The 18,046-nt window shown below is 43.9% G+C and overlaps 1 protein-coding gene across 1 annotated transcript in view; it reads right to left on the minus strand.

Moving 5' to 3' along the window:
* The window catches only part of COL9A3 (collagen type IX alpha 3 chain), a 169,712-nt gene that overhangs the window by 23,825 nt on the left and 127,841 nt on the right, over nucleotides 1-18,046 (minus strand). Inside the window, exons 28-30 of the mRNA XM_030213529.1 lie at nucleotides 16,415-16,561; nucleotides 7,529-7,583; nucleotides 6,086-6,268 (exon numbers count right to left, since the gene is read on the minus strand). Coding sequence (XP_030069389.1) covers nucleotides 6,086-6,268; nucleotides 7,529-7,583; nucleotides 16,415-16,561 — 385 coding nt within the window. The remainder of the gene's footprint in view (nucleotides 1-6,085; nucleotides 6,269-7,528; nucleotides 7,584-16,414; nucleotides 16,562-18,046) is intronic.

Raw genomic sequence — 18,046 nt, forward strand, 5'->3', positions numbered from 1 at the left:
CTTTGGAAGCTTTCGGCCTTCAGGCGCTTGGAGTCCAGATCCCTACCTTGGTTGGATCCCCAGAACACCTGAGGGATCTTAGCGTGGAAGCGGTGTCGTTGAGCCCGCCCAAACAGACAGCCCCGCCAAGACCGGGCGGAGATTCAAGGCCGATGGGAGAGCCTCAGTCGGTGTTTTCTGAGGCTAGTGGTGGCCCTGTTGGTTATTCGACGCCGAATGGGTTGACATCAGATGGGAGGGCAGGAGGTATCGATTCCTCGCCTTCCCCCATCCTGGTTGCTCCGCCTGTGGGAATCGGCATGAGATCAAGACCGGCAGTCGTTACCTTAGAGGTCCTTTGGGATGCAATCCAGGTTTTGAATTCATCCCTGCTTCAGGTTTCGACTTCATTTAATACTGAAGTAAAAGAACTTAAACAACAACAGCAGACTACGGAATCGAGAGTTAAAGCACAAGAAGATAAGAGTGAGTCAAATTTACTAGAGATTAAGAAACTGCAAACTATTGTTGGTAATATAGTGATTGAAAGGGATAACGCACAAAGGAAAATTGAATACTTTGATAATCAACTTAGCCGTAATAACCTAAGATTTTTAAATTTTCCTAAGACTCCTTTGATACTTCCAGTAGAGATGTTAAGGAAATATTTTACCGAAATATTAGGAATTCCAAAAGAAGCTCTGCCTCCAATCGTAAAAGCTTACTATATTACGGGAGCTAAAACATCTCCAGTGGCGGCTCCAGAAGTGAACTTAACACAATTTCTTGAAATGTTCTTAGTAGCTATTACAGAACGCACGACTCTTCTTGCGTCTTTTGCCTTTGAAACTGATAGAAATAACGTATTCAGACTATACTCCAGATTTATTTCTGCTCAATTTTTCGGATCAAGGATACAAGTGTTTCCAGATATTAGTAAATCTACTCAGAGAAGGAGAGAATTTCTGGGGCTGAGGCCTCGGATTCTTGCACTAGGTGGCACTTTCAAGCTGAAATTTGCATGTAGATGTCTTATTTCCTTAAATATGTCACATTATATATTTTTTGACCCAGATAAATTGAGGCAATTTATAATTGCTAAAGAAAGCGGTGGTGAAACTACCTCGAATGCACCAGAAGGGAGCTAAAACCGCTGACAGGGACCTGGACCCTACCCTCTCATTGTATTTTATTTAGAGTATTTCTCTTAATTTTCCCCTATTTAATTTCTTTGTGTCTTGATCATTATTTGTGGACTAAGTAACAATGCTATTTCCAAGTATCCTTGAATATGTAAAGGATAAAGAGGATTTCTTCTTCTTGTATTTCCTGTTTTTCAGACATTTATTTTATGTGAATGTATATTTTGAAAACTATAAATAAAGAATAAAAAAAAAAGAAAAGAAAAGTGAGCGCTCTAATGCGTTTAATCAGTGAGAGTAACAATCTTTAAGTTATTCATTACAGTGAACATAAACAGATTTATGAATAAATCCACAACATGTACGTGGTGTGTCTGGACCCCAGTTAGGCCCGACCCCCCTCCCAGCACAGAAACCACCATGCAAAGTCTCCCATATAACATGAACCCTGTACCCCCCCCCCCCCCCACTCCAAAAGAACAGGTTGCACAAAATCCCTCATCCATACATATACACTCAGGAGTTTTCTCCCACCCAACCCATCTTAACCCACCCCCAACCCATTTTGCGCAAACACCCCTCCATCATGCATATTCTTCTCCATGCAGAAAGCAAAACCATTGGAAACTCCTGGGTCTTCATAACAGTCACCAACTTTTGTCTGAAGGGGCACCCCCCCAGCTCCATCTCTGCTGCAAAACAGTGAAATGACTGCCCATACAAAACAATCCTCAAGGCACTTTGGTCAGAGTTCACTAGTTCTTCCGTGTGTCTGCAAATCAAGGAAAGCAGTGAGTCATATTAGAAAAGAAACATTAACCGTGACCTCTGCTCTCCCTGATGCTCACTACTTCATAGTCCCAAACCCTCACTACCCTCACAATACGATATTCAGTTTTTCCAAAAAGGCCCTAGCCTCCTCCAGTCCACTGATTTCAATGTTAGTGTCTGATTAACATACACCAGACCCATAGTGATGCAGGAAACAGCAGCGCAAAGCGGGCTCCCTGTGTAGTTCCGAGTAGGGCGGCATGATCTTACATTGCGCCACCACATGCATGGAGTAATTTAGGGCCCTTGTATTCCAAGGACTCAACTCTTCTGAACACCTTCAAAAGGGCCTCCTTCTCTCTCCAGTTGAGGTACCAGGCCATTGCCGTCCTGGGTCTTTGATTGTCCTGCTGTTTAGAACCGACCCAGTGCGCCCGCTCACAGCAGTACTGCCCACCTTCTGCTACAAGGCCCAGTAGCTCAAGCAGCCATGTGTTAAATATCTAATAGATATCTGCAGCTTGCACCAACTCTGGAAGGCCAACAAGTCGTAAATTGTTCCGTCTTTGCCTGTTTTCATAATCCAATGCCTTGGTCTGAAGTTCTAAGGTTTCCTTGCGGATTTCTGCTATTTGTTGTTCCATATGCAAGCTAAGGTCTTCCTGTGCCAAAATGCATTGTTTCACCTCCAATAGTCTTTTACTATTTGTATCAAACTTTTCATTCAATTCGCCAGGATTTCTCTAAACTCCCTCAGTACCCTGGAATGTACCCCATCCAACCCCACAGCTTTGTCCATGTTCAGATTTTCAAGTTGTTTACGAATGCTTTCTTCCATGAACAGTGCAATATAAACTCCATTCCCAGATATACCCTCAGCAGCTGACCTCAGTCCTCCTCCAGGATTTTATTCCATGAACACCGAAGAGAAGTATTTAACACATTCACTGTACCCTCATCGTTCTCCACATAGCCGTTCTCAGCATCTTTCCATTCCTAGCTTTTCTCCTTTCTCCAATCCATTACATCTGAAAAAGGTCTTGTCACCTAATACATCTTTAGCCATTTTTTCTTCTGCCTGTGCTTTCACTAGCTGTATTTCCTTCTTTGCTTTTTTGAGTTTAATCCGGTAATCCTTTTCCATGATCCTCTTGTTGCGTTTTTCTGTATTTCTTGAACTCAGCCTCTTTGCCCTTATTTTTTCAGCCACTTGTTTGAAGAACCGTATAGGCTTCCTGTTTCTCTTGTTTTTGCTTATCTTCCTTGTATAAAGATTCATTGCTATATTTATAGCAGCTTTCAGCTTGGACCACTGCTCTTCCACCTCTCTCCTATGCCTACTCATGCCGTCAACTCCATCTGCTTCAGATATTCCCCCATTTTACCAAAATCAGCATATCTGAAATCCAGTACTTTTGAGTTTTATGTGTCTGCACTACACTTTTGCTCTTATATCAAACCTTATCATATGATGATCATTATTGCCTGGTACCCAGGCAGCCGCTGGAAACACTTCCTCCATTTGTGAGCACTAGATCCAGAATTGCCCCTTCATTCATGGGTTCCATCACCCTTTGTCTGAGCAAAGCATTTTGACAGGCATCCACAATCTCTCTGCTTCTTTCAAGCTCTGTCGATGGGACGTTCTAATCCATATCAGGCAGTTTGAAATCTCCCTGCAACTGTACCTGTAGTGAACGTAAAACAAATCAGAGAAAATATTTCTTCACTTAACGTGTAATTAAACTCTGAAATTCATTGCAAGAGAATTGTAGTAAAATGTAGAAAAGCTTAGCGGTGTTTAAAAGAGGTTTGGATAGCTTCTTAAAAGAAAAGTCCATAAGCCATTATTAAAATGGACTTGGGAAAAATCCACTGCTTATTTCTAGGATAAGCAGCATTAAATATATTGTACTGTTTTGGGATCTTGTCAGGTACTTGTAACCTGGATTGGCCACTGTTTGAAACAGGATGCTGGGCTTGATGGACCTTCAGTCTGTCCTAGTATGGCAATACTTCTGTTCTTAAGTACCTCACCTTTCATTCCAAGATTATGGGTATCTTTGATCAAATCCTTGTCCAGCTTCTCCATTTGTGCTGGAGGTCTATAGATAACACCCATGTAGATACAGGCTCCATTCTCTCTTTCCAGGACGATCCATATAGCTTCTTCCTTTTCCCAGGTTCCCTGCATTTCAGCCACTCTGATATTTTTCACATACAGTGCCATTCCTCCTTCTCTTTGACCCTCTTTGTCCTTCTTAAAAAGATTATAGCTCTATATGTTTGTATGCCCTTCATGGGAATCATTGAACAATGTCTCTGTAATAGCAACAATATCCAAGTCTTCCTCAAACAGCTGGGCTTTCAAACCTTGAACCTTTTCACTTAGACTATGAGCATTTGTGCTCATTGCTTTCCATGTGTTAAGTGAGTTTATATGGTTTTCTATATTTAACACTATCTTCCCCATTAATATTCTGTTTTTACTTGGGGGTGACTTATTTCCCCTTGTTTCCTTTTATCCCCCCCACCCCCCCAGTACAGCCTGCTATTTTTCCATGTTCTGCCCCATCCTCCTATATATCTAAACCACATTCTTCACACCAGGCTTCAAGCCACTTATTGAATTCCTCTGTTTTATGTAGTCGTTCCTCTCCCTTTCCGTATGTAGAAATAACTTCAGAAAAAGCTGATATCCAAACCAAAGATTTGAATCTGTCCCAATGCTTCTGGAATGCTGTGCTCCAAACTTGCTATTGTTGGCCAGGTTATTTGTCCCTGGGTGGATTACAATATCAGTATTAGAATCCTTACTCTCTTCTCGGACCACATTATGTTGGTAGCAGAGGATTCTGAAAGGCATTTCACTAGGTTGGGACCCTAAGTTAATGCCTCTTGTAATGGAGTCTCCTAGCAGTAAGAATTTTCTGCTTTGAACCAATTTGTTTTTGTTTTGGGGATGTCTTTTGGATTGAGTTACATTCCTTGTCTCTGGCTCAACCTCAGTACTTCTTTTCTGAGCATCATAATGCTCCAATGCAGCAAAGAAATTATACAGGGCCAAAGGTTTGGAGGGTGGATGCTTCTGTGATACAGGCCATAATCTACCTGAGCCTTCTTTGATCCATCTATTCCTCTGTTGCTTTAAGTGCTGGTGGTAGATTGGCTGGGAATTGGGAAGTCCTAGATGCTTCCTTCATTGCCACCAATTCCTTCTAAAGTTTGCTGATTTCATCTTTCATAGATGATATTTGGAGACAGATAGGGCAAGCTCTAAGGTTCCAGATGGTTTGCTTTATGACTAAGGCACAACATATACTGCATTGAATGAAAGTTATGTTGATATTATTAACAAGTGTGAGAAAGAGCACTGTGTTAAGGGATATCAATAAGCAGGCTTGTCCAATAGAGGGTTTATTAAATAGAATTGTCTCTTGGTTTTCCTATCTAGGGAGAACTAGCATAGAGGTTGATGGGAAGGGAGAGACTATAAATCAGCAGGAGGATAGAATTATAGCAAATTATAGGAGCAAGCAGCTCTGCACATGAGAGGAAAGGATTTTTTTTCCTCATGTATAGGATAGATGGAGGTAAACTCAGCAAATTTTCTAGGAAAAAAATTGAGAGGGACACACAGCTAAGAGAGTGGCTTTGAACATAAAAATCAAACCAAACACAAACATCTGAAAAAAATATAAATTTAGAAAAACTTAGCTTTCAGGCTTGCAGTGCTTCTCAGGAATTCCCAACTCTCCAGGGAAGCACCTCTCCCTTACTAGGCACCAGGTACAATGGAAGCCAAATTAATTACATTCATATCATTGTTTAAATGATGGTACAAGGGAGTCTTTCTGACCCGTGATTGAACATAAGCAACAATACCTTTTGTGTACATAGAGAGCTCTATTTCTGAGGTCTTTTTTCGCTACTATTTTGATCTATTAGTAATTAATTGGACAAATTGTTTAAGCGATGGGATCTTACAGTACTTTATAATTATCGTACAACATGGAAGTTGTTTGTGAAATAGCTCATTCAAAATATTGCAATGCCTTGCACCACATAAAAAAGTTAAACAACAAGCCAAGCTGTTGCATGATTGCAGTTAAAGTATGTAGATAGACTACTTTACTTATACTTTGTTTTCTCAAAAAGTTTTATCATATGAAAATGAAATGTCCTTTACTTACCTCTAGGACCTGGGTCTCCCAGCTCTCCTACTGGTCCTCTGTATCCTGGTGGTCCACGAGCACCGTCGTGGCCAATTTTTCCAGTTGCACCAGGAAGGCCTGGTGGACCGGAAGGACCAGGCTGTCCAGCCAATCCAGGAACCAAAGGCCGTCTCAAATTTGCAGCTAACTGAGCAATTTGAGCTTAAAAGTCAAAATGGAAGTAGAAGTTATTAATTTCAAACAAAGGTTGTATTCTACTGTAAGAGTTTGTATACTGTGCAATGGAATTAATCAATCACATGCTTTCAGAACAGTGTGCGAGATACCCTCTGATTTTTACTTATCTAACAGGTATCATGCTACAAAGCAGTTAGTTGTTAAGGAGATATTTTAGCATCAGAACATTTCTTTAAACAAACTAACAACCTGCACTAATATGATATTAGTTTCAACTAAACCCTGCATTTTCCTCATGAGGATGCATAGTATCGTGCTTAAGCTACATCTACAGAGTGGAAGGAACCATGAGCAAGTTCCAAGACAATCAGTATCAAAAACTGTATGTTTATTTCCAGATTAACATATAAGGTGTCAAGATGCACCAGACACAGGCCTTCGTCAGGGGTCCTGTAAACCAGCAGGTAACTTTATACAACAAACTCAGGAAGTTAAAAGGGCATTAAAATGCTTTCTACAGACACTCTTCATCCTGTTTTTCAAGCTGGCGATACATATCAAAAATGGCAAAACAATGGTCCTCTCCTCCAGATAGTATAAACTCCAACCTATAGAGAACCCCACAGGTCCACTTGTCTTACAATCTTTGAATATAGGGGGAAAGGACTTCAGACTTTGCAAGATGCTTTTAACACCTATTTTTCATTATGGTAACACAGTGCATCTTTAGTGGCAATTCGATTATTGGTCAAAAAAAAATCCCTCAAAGTGAAAATTTAATAGTGGCAATGTCCCTTAATTTATTGTGTAATTTCACTGTGCAATATTCATTTTTTTCTCTTTCCAAAACACAAAAATATACTTTACACATTGTGAGAACTGAAAAAGTGTCTTAACACTGCTCTTAAGCTTCCCATTGTCTCCTCCCAATGTCTCAATGTTGATGTCCCATTGTGATGTTCCTAATGATAATTCGATTATCTCGCATAACTTGTACAATATAACCCATAACCAAGTTGCAACAAATGTATTTTCATCATTCTTCTCTTATTGTAAGCCACACTGAGCCCGCAAAGAGGTGGGAAAATGTGGGATACAAATGCAAACAATAAATAAATAAATAGTGTGGCACCAGTAATTTATGTTCCTCACATGAAAGGAGCAAACAAGATGTCTGCTTCATGGATATTTTGCTAAGTAAAATACCAAAATTCTGACCTCAGAAAACTTTCCCTTTTGTCTATACCCCTATCTCTTCTCCAACAGAAATAATGAAGTACTCACCACTTATCATCCCACTGCATACCTGGCGGATGTGCTGCTCACTGGCCTCTCTTCCCTGAAAGCAGAAAAGAAGCACTTCTGTTTGGAAGTTACTACTGCCACCAAAATGGATTATCACTGCTATTAGGAGAAGACAAGCAGCATTTAAGGCCTGAGTTTTTAACTGAATGTGCCAATTTAAAGCCCATCTTATATAGGCAAAATAGGAGTGGAGGAGTAGCCTAGTGGTTAGTGCAGTGGACTTTGATCCTGGGGAACTGAGTTCGATTCCCACTGCAGCTCCTTGTGACTCTGGGCAAGTCACTTAACCCTTCATTGCCCCAGGTACAAAATAAGTACCTGAATATATGTAAATCACTTTGAATGTAGTTGCAAAAACCTCAGAAAGGTGGTATATCAAGTCCCATTTCCCTTTCCCCTTTATAACATAGGCTCCCAGATCTGGTCCCAATAGTGTACAAACACAGAAGCGCACATATAAGCCTACTCTGTGGCAGGTGTGTACTTATTTTATTTTTAAAAACACCACCAGGCAGTTAAAGTTGTTGATATTTAATCGATTTGTGTGACATTATACGGCGTGATAAATAGTTACAATGGGTGCTGACTGGGGAAAAAAACATTCAGTGACAGTAACTGGATTTGACTGTTCTTATACTGATGCTACTTGTAGGCATTCCAGGGGCATAGTTTAGACAGAGCAGTTGGGGTTTTTCAGGCTATCCCCATTGAACTCAATGGAAGGGAATTCAGCGCTTGACGCACAACCTGCATCGGCACTGGCATCGGGTGCACTAATACAGAATCAAGAGTATTTGGCATCAGACTTGGTATCGCGGCCACATAAGGACTCCATATAGTCCTCACTGATGCCACGTGCATCGAGGGACATACAATGTAAAAAAACCTAAGAAGCACCACCATCATTCTTCCTCCAGACACAGTGCCAACAATCTTTGCTGCCTCAACATCCTTGATACATGGGAAGCATCCATGCTTCCATGACTGCTCTCCTTCTCTACAACTTATTTCTCAATGAGAGCCTTTGAGGTCCTCGAGCTCTCCTATGCCTGCTCAGGCTATAACTCACCTACTCTACAGGAGGAAACCTGGGCTATGCTGAAGGAGGAGCTCTCAGGGCTGCTGCATATGCAGTCTATTCAGGCTTACGATGCTTTAGATGACATACTATTTCACGTACTTCTCAAGAGGAGAAGAGTCAAACTCGGACTGCTCCTGGGAGACAGAGCAAGACCCATAGGACCTCTCAGCTGAAGTCAGACATATAATGCATCTCTCTGCTCAGATTTCCCAAGTGTGTTTAAAATTTGATATACTGCCAAGTTTGAAGACCATCTAGGCAGTTCACAATACTAAAATTTTAAAAAAATATAAAAGAAACTCCAAAGAAGCAGAACAGTACAATGAGTAAAAGCAATAAAAGATTATATACAAACATTCATACTTCATATATTTCAGCATATCCTGAGTCCACCCAGAGAACGCCCAACAGAAGGGATCATCAACGTAGTAATTAAGTTTCAAAAGCATCTTGGAACAGCAGTGATTTTAATTGTTTCATAAAGATTTGTATAGATTCCTCTAGGGAAAGGGACAATGCAATAGCATTCCAAAAGGACGGCCCAATGACATTAAGGGCCAGATGCACTAAACCTAATGAGCCCACAACTTGCGTTTTAAACTGGTTCCAGCCAGTTTAAAACGAAAGTAGTTTACCGGGGGCATGCACTAAGGGCATTTTCACTGTCACGGTAGCAGGCAACGAAAACGGAATGCAAATTATCCAAAGGCTATGATAATGAGCTGCACTACCGTAGCAGCTCATTATGAGATGCACTACCGTTTTTCCGATTCCCTTACCGTGGGAACCCTAACGGGAGGTCTGCACCTCTCTTTAGGGCTCCTGTGAGGGAATCGGAAAGGAAAAGGGCCCCAAAAAAAGGTAAAAAAGAAAAAAAAAAAGCAGCGAGCGCACGTGAGGGGCGTCCTTTATGGACGTACTCTGCCTGCGCTTGTGAGGGACGTCTTTTATTTGTCTTTTGCAGTTTTGTTTTTTGTCTCCCCGGCGCTGCTCACCTTCTGTAGCTGTGTGAGAAGGGAATCGGGGACGTGCGAGTCGATCCAGAGTTCGGAACGTCCCTTTCCATTATGCTCCTCTTCCAGGTCTCTTCAGCCAATCTGAGTGCGTTTAGCTGACACCAGCAAGCTAGACGCGCTTGATTGGCTGAAGTGACCTGGAAGAGGAGCATAACCGAATGGGACATCCCGATTCTCCGACTGGCTACCGAGGTAATGGTGAATGCAACGGAGCTACAATGAGTAGCTCATTTGCATTCCCTTTCCTTAGTGAATTCTCGTTCCCTACCGACTCTAATGCATCTGGGCCTAAGAGGCATATTTTCAAAGTACGAAGACTTACAAAATTACCTAGTAACCTATTGAACTTTAAAACTTTGCAAGTCTAAGTGCTCTGAAAATGAGCCGTTAAGTATCCTAGATCAGCTAGTGTCTATACCAGGGGTTCCCAACCCAGGGCCAGATGCACTAAACAATGAGCCATTAACGAGCAAGTAGTAAACCCTGGCATGCACTAAAGACTTTTTTCCCACGACAGTAGCAGCTAACAAAAACGGAATGCAGATGAGCAAATTGTGTAGAAACCCTATTGTAATGAGATGCACTAACCCTTTCCGATTGCCTTAACGCTGGAAAATCTAACGAGAGGTCTGTACCTCTTGTTGGGGCTGCATGGGATTGAAAAACTGCAACAAAAGTAACAACAAAAAAAATAGCGCTCCACTTAAAAAAAATGTCCATTTTGGCCGTCACCCTCCCCCCCCCCCCCGAAGACGTCGCGCTGCTCACCCACTCCGATGCGGCTCGATCCAGAGGACAGTGCAATTGAGGACGCCCATCAAAAAAAACGTCCATTTTGGCCGTCATTCCCCCGCCCCCCGCAATAATAAAGTCGTCTTTTTTGGCACTGCTTCACTCAGCTGAGAGACCTGGAAGTCCCTGAGCCAATCACAACACATTTCCCTGTGTGTGTGTCAATCTACCTCTCTTTTCAGCATTCACCCCTCCTAGTTTCAGCCCCAGCCCTTTTCTCCCACCAGTCCCGAGCTTCAGCCACAGCCACTTTCTCCTTGTCCCCTTTACAGCCCCCCTGCCCCTTTTCACTCCCCAGTACTGGCCCCTTATCCCACCTACCCTCCTTTTTAGCCTCCAGTTCCAGTTCCCTTCATCCAGCTGCCTTGCATTATAGCCCCCCTTTTCAGCCCTAGCCCCATTCTCTCATCTGCCCCCCTTTTCAGCCCCAGACCAATTCTCCCACTTGCCCCTGCTCCAGGAATGGCCCCATTCTGACTGCAGTTCCAGCTCCAGCCTCCTTCTGAAACCCCCCCTTTCAGCCCCCCTGACCCAGTCCTCACCTGCCTACCCTCAACTCCCTCGACAGCCCCCTTCGCTTTGCCAACCGGCCCCCTGCATTTAAAAAATATCTGAATCAGCAGCGCAGTGCCAGTGTGCAGCGCCTCGCATCTGTGAAACAAGCAGATCATCTCAGGCCTTCCTTCAATGTGTCCCGCCCTTGCGGAAATAGCAAGTTACATCAGAGGAGGACTGGACAGTGAGGGAAGGCCCGAAGCAATCTGCTTGTTTCACAGATGCGAGGAGCTGCACGCTGGTGCTGTGCTACCGATTCAGAGATTTTAAAAATGCAGGGGGCCGGGTCTCAGTCTCCATCTGCCTACCCTCAGCTCCCTCGACAGCACCCTTCTCTCTGAGACTGGGGACTGCGGAGAAGAGGTAACAGCTGCGCCAGCAGCATGAATAAAAGGACGGGTCAGGAGCAGCAGGAGCGTAGCACCCCCCCCCCCCCCCTTTGTATTTACACCCGGGGCAGACCGCCCCCACTGGCCCGCCCTTGGTATGCCACTGGGGGAAGGACCGATATTGCTTGCTTTGGCTGCCGCTGCTGTTCGTTGAAAAAAGCAGCAGCAGCAGGAGATTCAATGAGCGTCTAGACCAGTGCTTCTCAAGTCCAGTCCTGGAATACCCCTTGCCAGTCAGGTTTTCACAGAACTTTTTTTGTGCGGGTATGCACTGGTACAGCGTACTGGCACCTTTATTATTTTTTTTTTTTACAATAATACAGAAAAAAGGGATGACAAATTGATGTTGAGAGGCAGATCTGAAGCTCCAAAATCTGATGTGCGGAAATGACAGCTACTGAGAAAACTGTCTGAGCGCCATGGACAGCTGAAGTACAAAGCAAGTCATGCAAAGCATCCAAAAGGAGAGAGGACCCCATCTCAATCTTTGCTAGCTCCTGGTCCACCACAACCCAGTCATCAAGCAAGCCACAACATTCCCCCTGCTCCCCTCCACCCCCGAACTTCCGAAGGCAGAAGGCTTTGTACATAGCTAGAATGAAATCTGGTGAAAAATTCATACCACAGAGGGTCCAGCAACCTGCCCAGCCATAGAAAGGGAAACCAGCTCTATAAAATGTCAGAGGTTCCCACCAAAGCTGGGGCCGTCACCATCACAGCAGTGCCAGAGCTGCCCACAATACCTGAGTCCCCACGGGAGGTAGGCTCTGAAGATAGACACAGAGCAGTGGCTGCATCAACCCACCCCCATGGCAGGCACAAAACTTACAGGTCTCCACTAAATCCAGAACTCTGTGGAAGCAGGCAAAGCAGCACTTCAATCCCTCAGCACTCACTGCGTTTTTGAGCCACACAGCGCTCTCCAGCTGCAATAATACATGGGCCAGGGGCGTAGCCACGGGCAGGCCCAGGTGGGCCTGGGCCCACCCAATTTGGGGTCAGGCCCACCCAGCAGCAGTGTTCCTGATAGGGATTCGAGTCGCAGGCTCTGCTCGCAGTCGCAGCGATTCCCACACGCTGCCTGCCAGCTGCCGCTCAACAATCTCCTTGCGCAGATGGAGACTGAGACCCGGCCCCCTGCAGAGGAGAGGCTTCCGGGTTAGCGCTTAGTAGCGCAAGGAGATTGTTGAGCGGCAGCCGGCAGACAGTGTGTGGGAATTGCTGCGACTGCGAGCGGAGCCTGCGACTCAAATTGCCTGCAAGGAGGGTGAGGGAAGATGAGGTGAAAGTTGCTGCAGCTGCACAGGGGGAAGGAAAGATGAAAAGAAAGATGCTGCACAGGGGGGAGGGAAGATGGAAAGATGAGGCATGGTTGTTTGGTAGGTAGGTGGGAGGGAGGGAGGGGGAGATGCACAGGGAAGAAGGGAGAGATGCAGCAAAGGGGTGGAGGGGTGAAGAAGGGAGAAGTCTTGGCTGTGTATGAGGTGAAGGGGAGGGAGACGATGCATAGAGAGGGGATAGGTGATGAGGAGGAGAAATGGTAGGCATAGGGGTGGAGAGGAGGGAGAAATCGTGGGCATGATGGTAGAGGGGAGGAAGGGAGAGATGCATTGGAAGGGGAGAGAGATGTTGGATTAGAACACAAGGGAGAGGAATGTTGGACATGATGGTAGAGGGGAGGAAGGTAGAGATGCTGTATGGGAAGGGGAGAGAGATGTTGGACCCAGAACACAAAGGAGAGGGAGAGAGAGAGATGGTGGACAGTGGGAATGAGAGGGGGAGATAGACATGGGGGTGGATGAGAGGGAGGGAGAGGTACACAGTAGGTGGTGAGGGGGGAAAATGGGCCATGGGGGAGAGGACAGGAATGAAAAGAGAAGGGGCAGGAAAATATAAGGCTACCAGGGGGGGGTGGGGAGGTGATCAGATGCTGGTTAGAAGGGTGGAGGTAGGAAGACGATGGGAATGGTGGAACCCTGTGGGAGAGGCCAAGAGGGGGAGGAGGGGGTGGCAAGGAAATGAATGAGAGATAGTGATTACAGAGGGTAGAAATATGGTAATGGGGAGTAGATTAAAGATAAAAGAGAAAGTAGGGATGGGGAGGAGTAAGATGGGGCATGGGAAAGCTAGTGGGTAAAAGAAGAAGATGGAAATTTGATAGGTAGTTGAAAAGTAAAAAGGAGACGAAGAAGGGTGAGAGAGAGGCAGAAAAGAGCTAAAAAGGAATGATCAATATGTCAGAGGCAGGAATAGTAAGGGAATAGACAGGAGATAGGAGAAAATACAAATGGACTGCAGCCGCTTGAAGAAGAATTAGCAGATGACAGAGATGAAAGCAGAAAAGAGAAATTGGAACCAGCAAGATGGAAAAATAAAATGTCCAGACAACAAAGGTAAAAACAAAGCATTTTATTTTGAATGTTTTAAATGGAATATGTTAGCTTTTGGAAATGTGCATAGCAAATGACTTTCCATTGTGTTCTGTAGAAAAGGAAATGCCTCTCTGTTTTATGTCTCCAGTGTTGCAGTAATGCTATGTTTAACTTCTTAGGGTTCCCTTTCAAATTTTGTCTAAATATTTTTATTTCTAATTTGTGATCCCTTGTTCTGTATTTGGTGAGGGTCTGTTGGTGTGATAGTAATGGCAGGTGGGAGACTGGAGGGGAGGCAAAGAAGAGAGGGAATCAGGGAGGGGAGCCCTCCTTTATTTTCTGACCTGGGCCAAGTAGGTCTAACGCCAGTCCTAACCCTTGGTGTATAGCTGGTGAGGATTCCCAGGCATCCCCAGCTAAGGACCTCCTCCAAAGGCGGCCAGAACTCCCTTCTACCAAGCTCTGGCAACAGCACCCTTGAGCCATCTACAGCTAAGCATGTGTGGGGTGCTGGCATCAGTGGCTTAGGGTCATTGCTGCTGCCTGCCAAGCTTGGTAAAAGAGTTCTGGCCACCTTCAGAGAAAGTCTTCAGCTGACTGAGCTTGAGGATCCTCATTAGCTAAAGTATTTATATTTTGAGATGGAGGTAGGGCGGAGCAGAGAAAATTTTGTGCCCACCCACTTTGGGCTCAGGCCCACCCAAAACTCTGGCTACGCCACTGCATGGGGCCCCTCCTGAGGAAACACTGGAGGCTCAAGCAACGGCAGGGGAAGCAGGCTTCAAGAAGCAGGCTGCTGCACAAGTGCTCGTTTTCCTCCTTTTTTTTTCTTTTAAAGAAAGACTCTGAGCAGACCCCTCAGGCTCTCACGAGAGGGCCAGCTGAGGTACCAAACACCAGGGAAGGTGGGGAGAAGGGGGGGAAGGATCCAGCCATCCAGGTATGACACCCTCCCGAAGCTATGGAGACTCCCCACCACCACCATCAGAAATACCAGTACTGCTGCAAAGGGGAAAAAATATTACTCTATCTTTTAATTTTTTTTATATACACAAACAGTGAACTCACAAACCTCAAGGAGTCTAAACCCTTCCCCCCCTCCCCCCCCAAAACCCCTCACTGAACTTCTAGATCAGGACTGCACAAACTTACCAGGTCCACCATCTGCTGTAGACTGAGAACAGCCTGACTCTAGGGGAGCAGCACAGCTCACTTATAGGTCTACTTAAAAAGTCAGTGATGCTCAATATCCATCTGCTAGGTGGAGTTCATAACCCATTTGTCTGTGCTGGTCTGGAGGACACTATGGAATAACTTCATTGTTGGTGAAAACAGTGTATACATTTTTAAATAAAGATGAATTATCCTCCTGGCCATGAGTGTTAGTGAAATAAAGCCCTCAGTTGTGCAGTCCCAAACTCTGGAACACTCTCCCCTCTTCGCTCCACCTTGAACCCTCTTACCATAGGTTTGAGGCTGCTCCTAAAACTCATCTTTTCACTCTAACATATATAAAAAAAATTTTAAATGTGGCTCTCACTCCCCTGTCCATAGGCGCCCGGTATAAGAGGCTTGGAGAGGCTAAGCCTCCCCTGCTGTGCTCTGAGGGGGGTTTAAATTGTTGATTTACCTCCATCCTCACAGCAGGAGCTGCAGTGAAAGCCCTCTAGCCTTGTGTAACCAGTTGTAGAAATTGGTTTATGGTTTGTTTACCTTACTGCTGGGAAAGCAGGGGGGGGTTGGCTGGAGGTGTCCTGGGTTGCCAGGGAGATATTTAACGAGGATGACTTCCTGACCTGCACTGAGGATAGATAGCAGCAGAATCGGATACTGGGCCAGCATGATCAGAAAAAGTCACCAAACAACAAAGGTAGAAAAGATAATTTAATTTTCATTATAGTGTTTGGAATATGTCCACTTTGAGAATCAGGTGCTCAACATTAAAAGTTTATATTTATTTACTTATTTATGGCATTTTATCCCACATTAAACATGAATTAGGGTGTTTTGTGGCTCTACATGAGAATTGTGATGATATAATCCCTTGTTTCATATTGTTGACGGTCTGCATTTTCCGTATGGGTGGTATATTGGTGTATTAGGTTCTGCCCAGTGTAATATTTATGGTACAGTAAGGTTCCGAGTGTGTTTTTGCACAAAGTTGTGCATAGTGTTTTGCAGTTGAGCGATTGTGCTTAGAATATGCTTTGAGCAACCACTTTATTCTTTGACATGATACATATCTAATATCTAAATTTAATAAAAGGTATTGTGACTTTTATTTTTATTTATTTATTTTTTCTGTGTGTTATCAGACATTTATGGATTTAGGCCCCACCCCTAACCCCACTCCCTTTAGCCTCCCCAAACAGTTGGGCCACCGACCGCCTATGCCCCTGTCTGAAACCCTTTTCTGCCTGTTGTTTGTTTATTGTAAACTGAACTGAAGCCAATTTTGGCCTTTACTGTACATCTGTACCTATAAATAAAATAGATAAATTAGACTTACATGAATAACTAAGAACCATCACCCTGGGTCTTGATTCCCCCCCCCCCCCCCCCCCCCCCCCCCCCCCAAAAAAAATGTTCTGGTACAAGATGCACACTTTAATTGCATTATTGTAGTATCTGCTTATAATTTAGGAAAAAGGAATGCTTACAGGAACTCCAGCTTTCCCAGTGATGCCAGGAACTCCTTGTTCTCCCTGGAAGCCCAATGGTCCAGGAGGGCCTGGAACACCTGGAACACCAGCTGTGCCATTGTGGCCAGTAGCACCTTTTGGACCCGTCTCACCTCTAACTCCTGGCTACAGAAAGCAAAAAGCAGAGCATGAAAGTGCCTTACTGAGTGACATCATAGGTCCATCAAGCCCTGCATCTTGTCTCTAATAGCAGTCAATCCAGGTTACAAGTACCTTACCTGGCAGGATCCCAAAGAGAAGATCCATCCCCAGGAATAAGTGCTGGTTTTTCCAAGCCTACATGGTTAAGGATTTTTCTTCCAGGAACTTATCTAACATCTTTTTAATTCTAGTTATGCTAACTACAATCACCACATCCTTTGGCAACAAAGTACATAGTTAACTGTATGCTGTTTGAAAAAAACAAACATGTTTTTAAAATTTTAAATATGCTGTTAGTTAAGTGGTGTAACTTCTTTTCTATTTAATTTACATACTTTTCACGCATTTTCCTAGAACACATTCCTACAATAAACCCAAATTAAAATTTGTTCATTCATGACATTTATACCCCACATTAGCCCGAAACAGACTCAAGTTCAACGTGGCTTACAAACAATAAAGTGAATAAAACATAATAATATACTTTGATTAGTTAATTACTTTGAGAAGTTAATTTTGCCTCACTAGTCCAGTTACTGATTCTCCCTTTGTTCTGGGTTAACTAGAAAGTTACTGGGGGAAAAAAATCAACTTGCTAGAATGGTATTTATTTATTTTATTTATTGCATTTGTACCCCACATTATCTCACCTTTTTGCAGGCTCAATGTGGCTTACAGAGTAGGTTATGATAAAGACAGTGCCTAATTTAAATACAATTGATCAAAAGCAGAGGTAAGAGAGGTGGTAGTTGGGTGGAAGCTTGGGTAGATTATATGAGAGGTGTTTAGGTGTGTTTGGGTGAATTGGGGGAACAGTTGTATCATTGATGGAGACTTTTGTAAGCTTTGTTAAAGAGATGCGTTTTCAAAGCTTTGCGGAAGCTGGTTAGATTGTTCATGGTTTTCAGGGTTTTGGGTAGTGCATTCCAGCACTGTGTGCTTTTGTATGCAAAGGTCGTGGCATATGCTTGTTTGTACTTCACTCCTTTGCAACTGGGAAGGTTCAGGTTTAAGAATTTGCGGGCCGATCTTTTGGCGTTTCTGGGCGGCAGGTCTACTAGGTTTAGCATATAGAGTGGGGCATCTACGTGGATGATTTTGTGCACAGTTGTACATAACTTGAATTCAATTCGTTCCTTGAGCGGAAGCCAATGCAGTTTTTCTCTCAAGGGCTTCGCGCTTTCATATTTAGGTTTTCCAAAGATGAGTCTGGCTGCTGTGTTTTGAGTTGTCTGGAGTTTTTTTATGGTCTGTTCTTTACATCCTGCGTACAAGGCATTGCAGTAGTCCAGGTGGCTTATAACTAGTGACTGGACTAGGGTGCGAAAGATATTTCTTGGGAAGAAAGGTTTAATTCTTTTGAGTTTCCACATCGATTGGAACATTTTTTTCGTTGTATTCTTCACGTGGGTGTCGAGTGTGAGGTTTCGATCAATGGTAACTCCCAGA

The sequence above is a fragment of the Microcaecilia unicolor genome, chromosome 8, assembly GCF_901765095.1.
Source record: "Microcaecilia unicolor chromosome 8, aMicUni1.1, whole genome shotgun sequence".
NCBI lineage: Eukaryota > Metazoa > Chordata > Amphibia > Gymnophiona > Siphonopidae > Microcaecilia > Microcaecilia unicolor.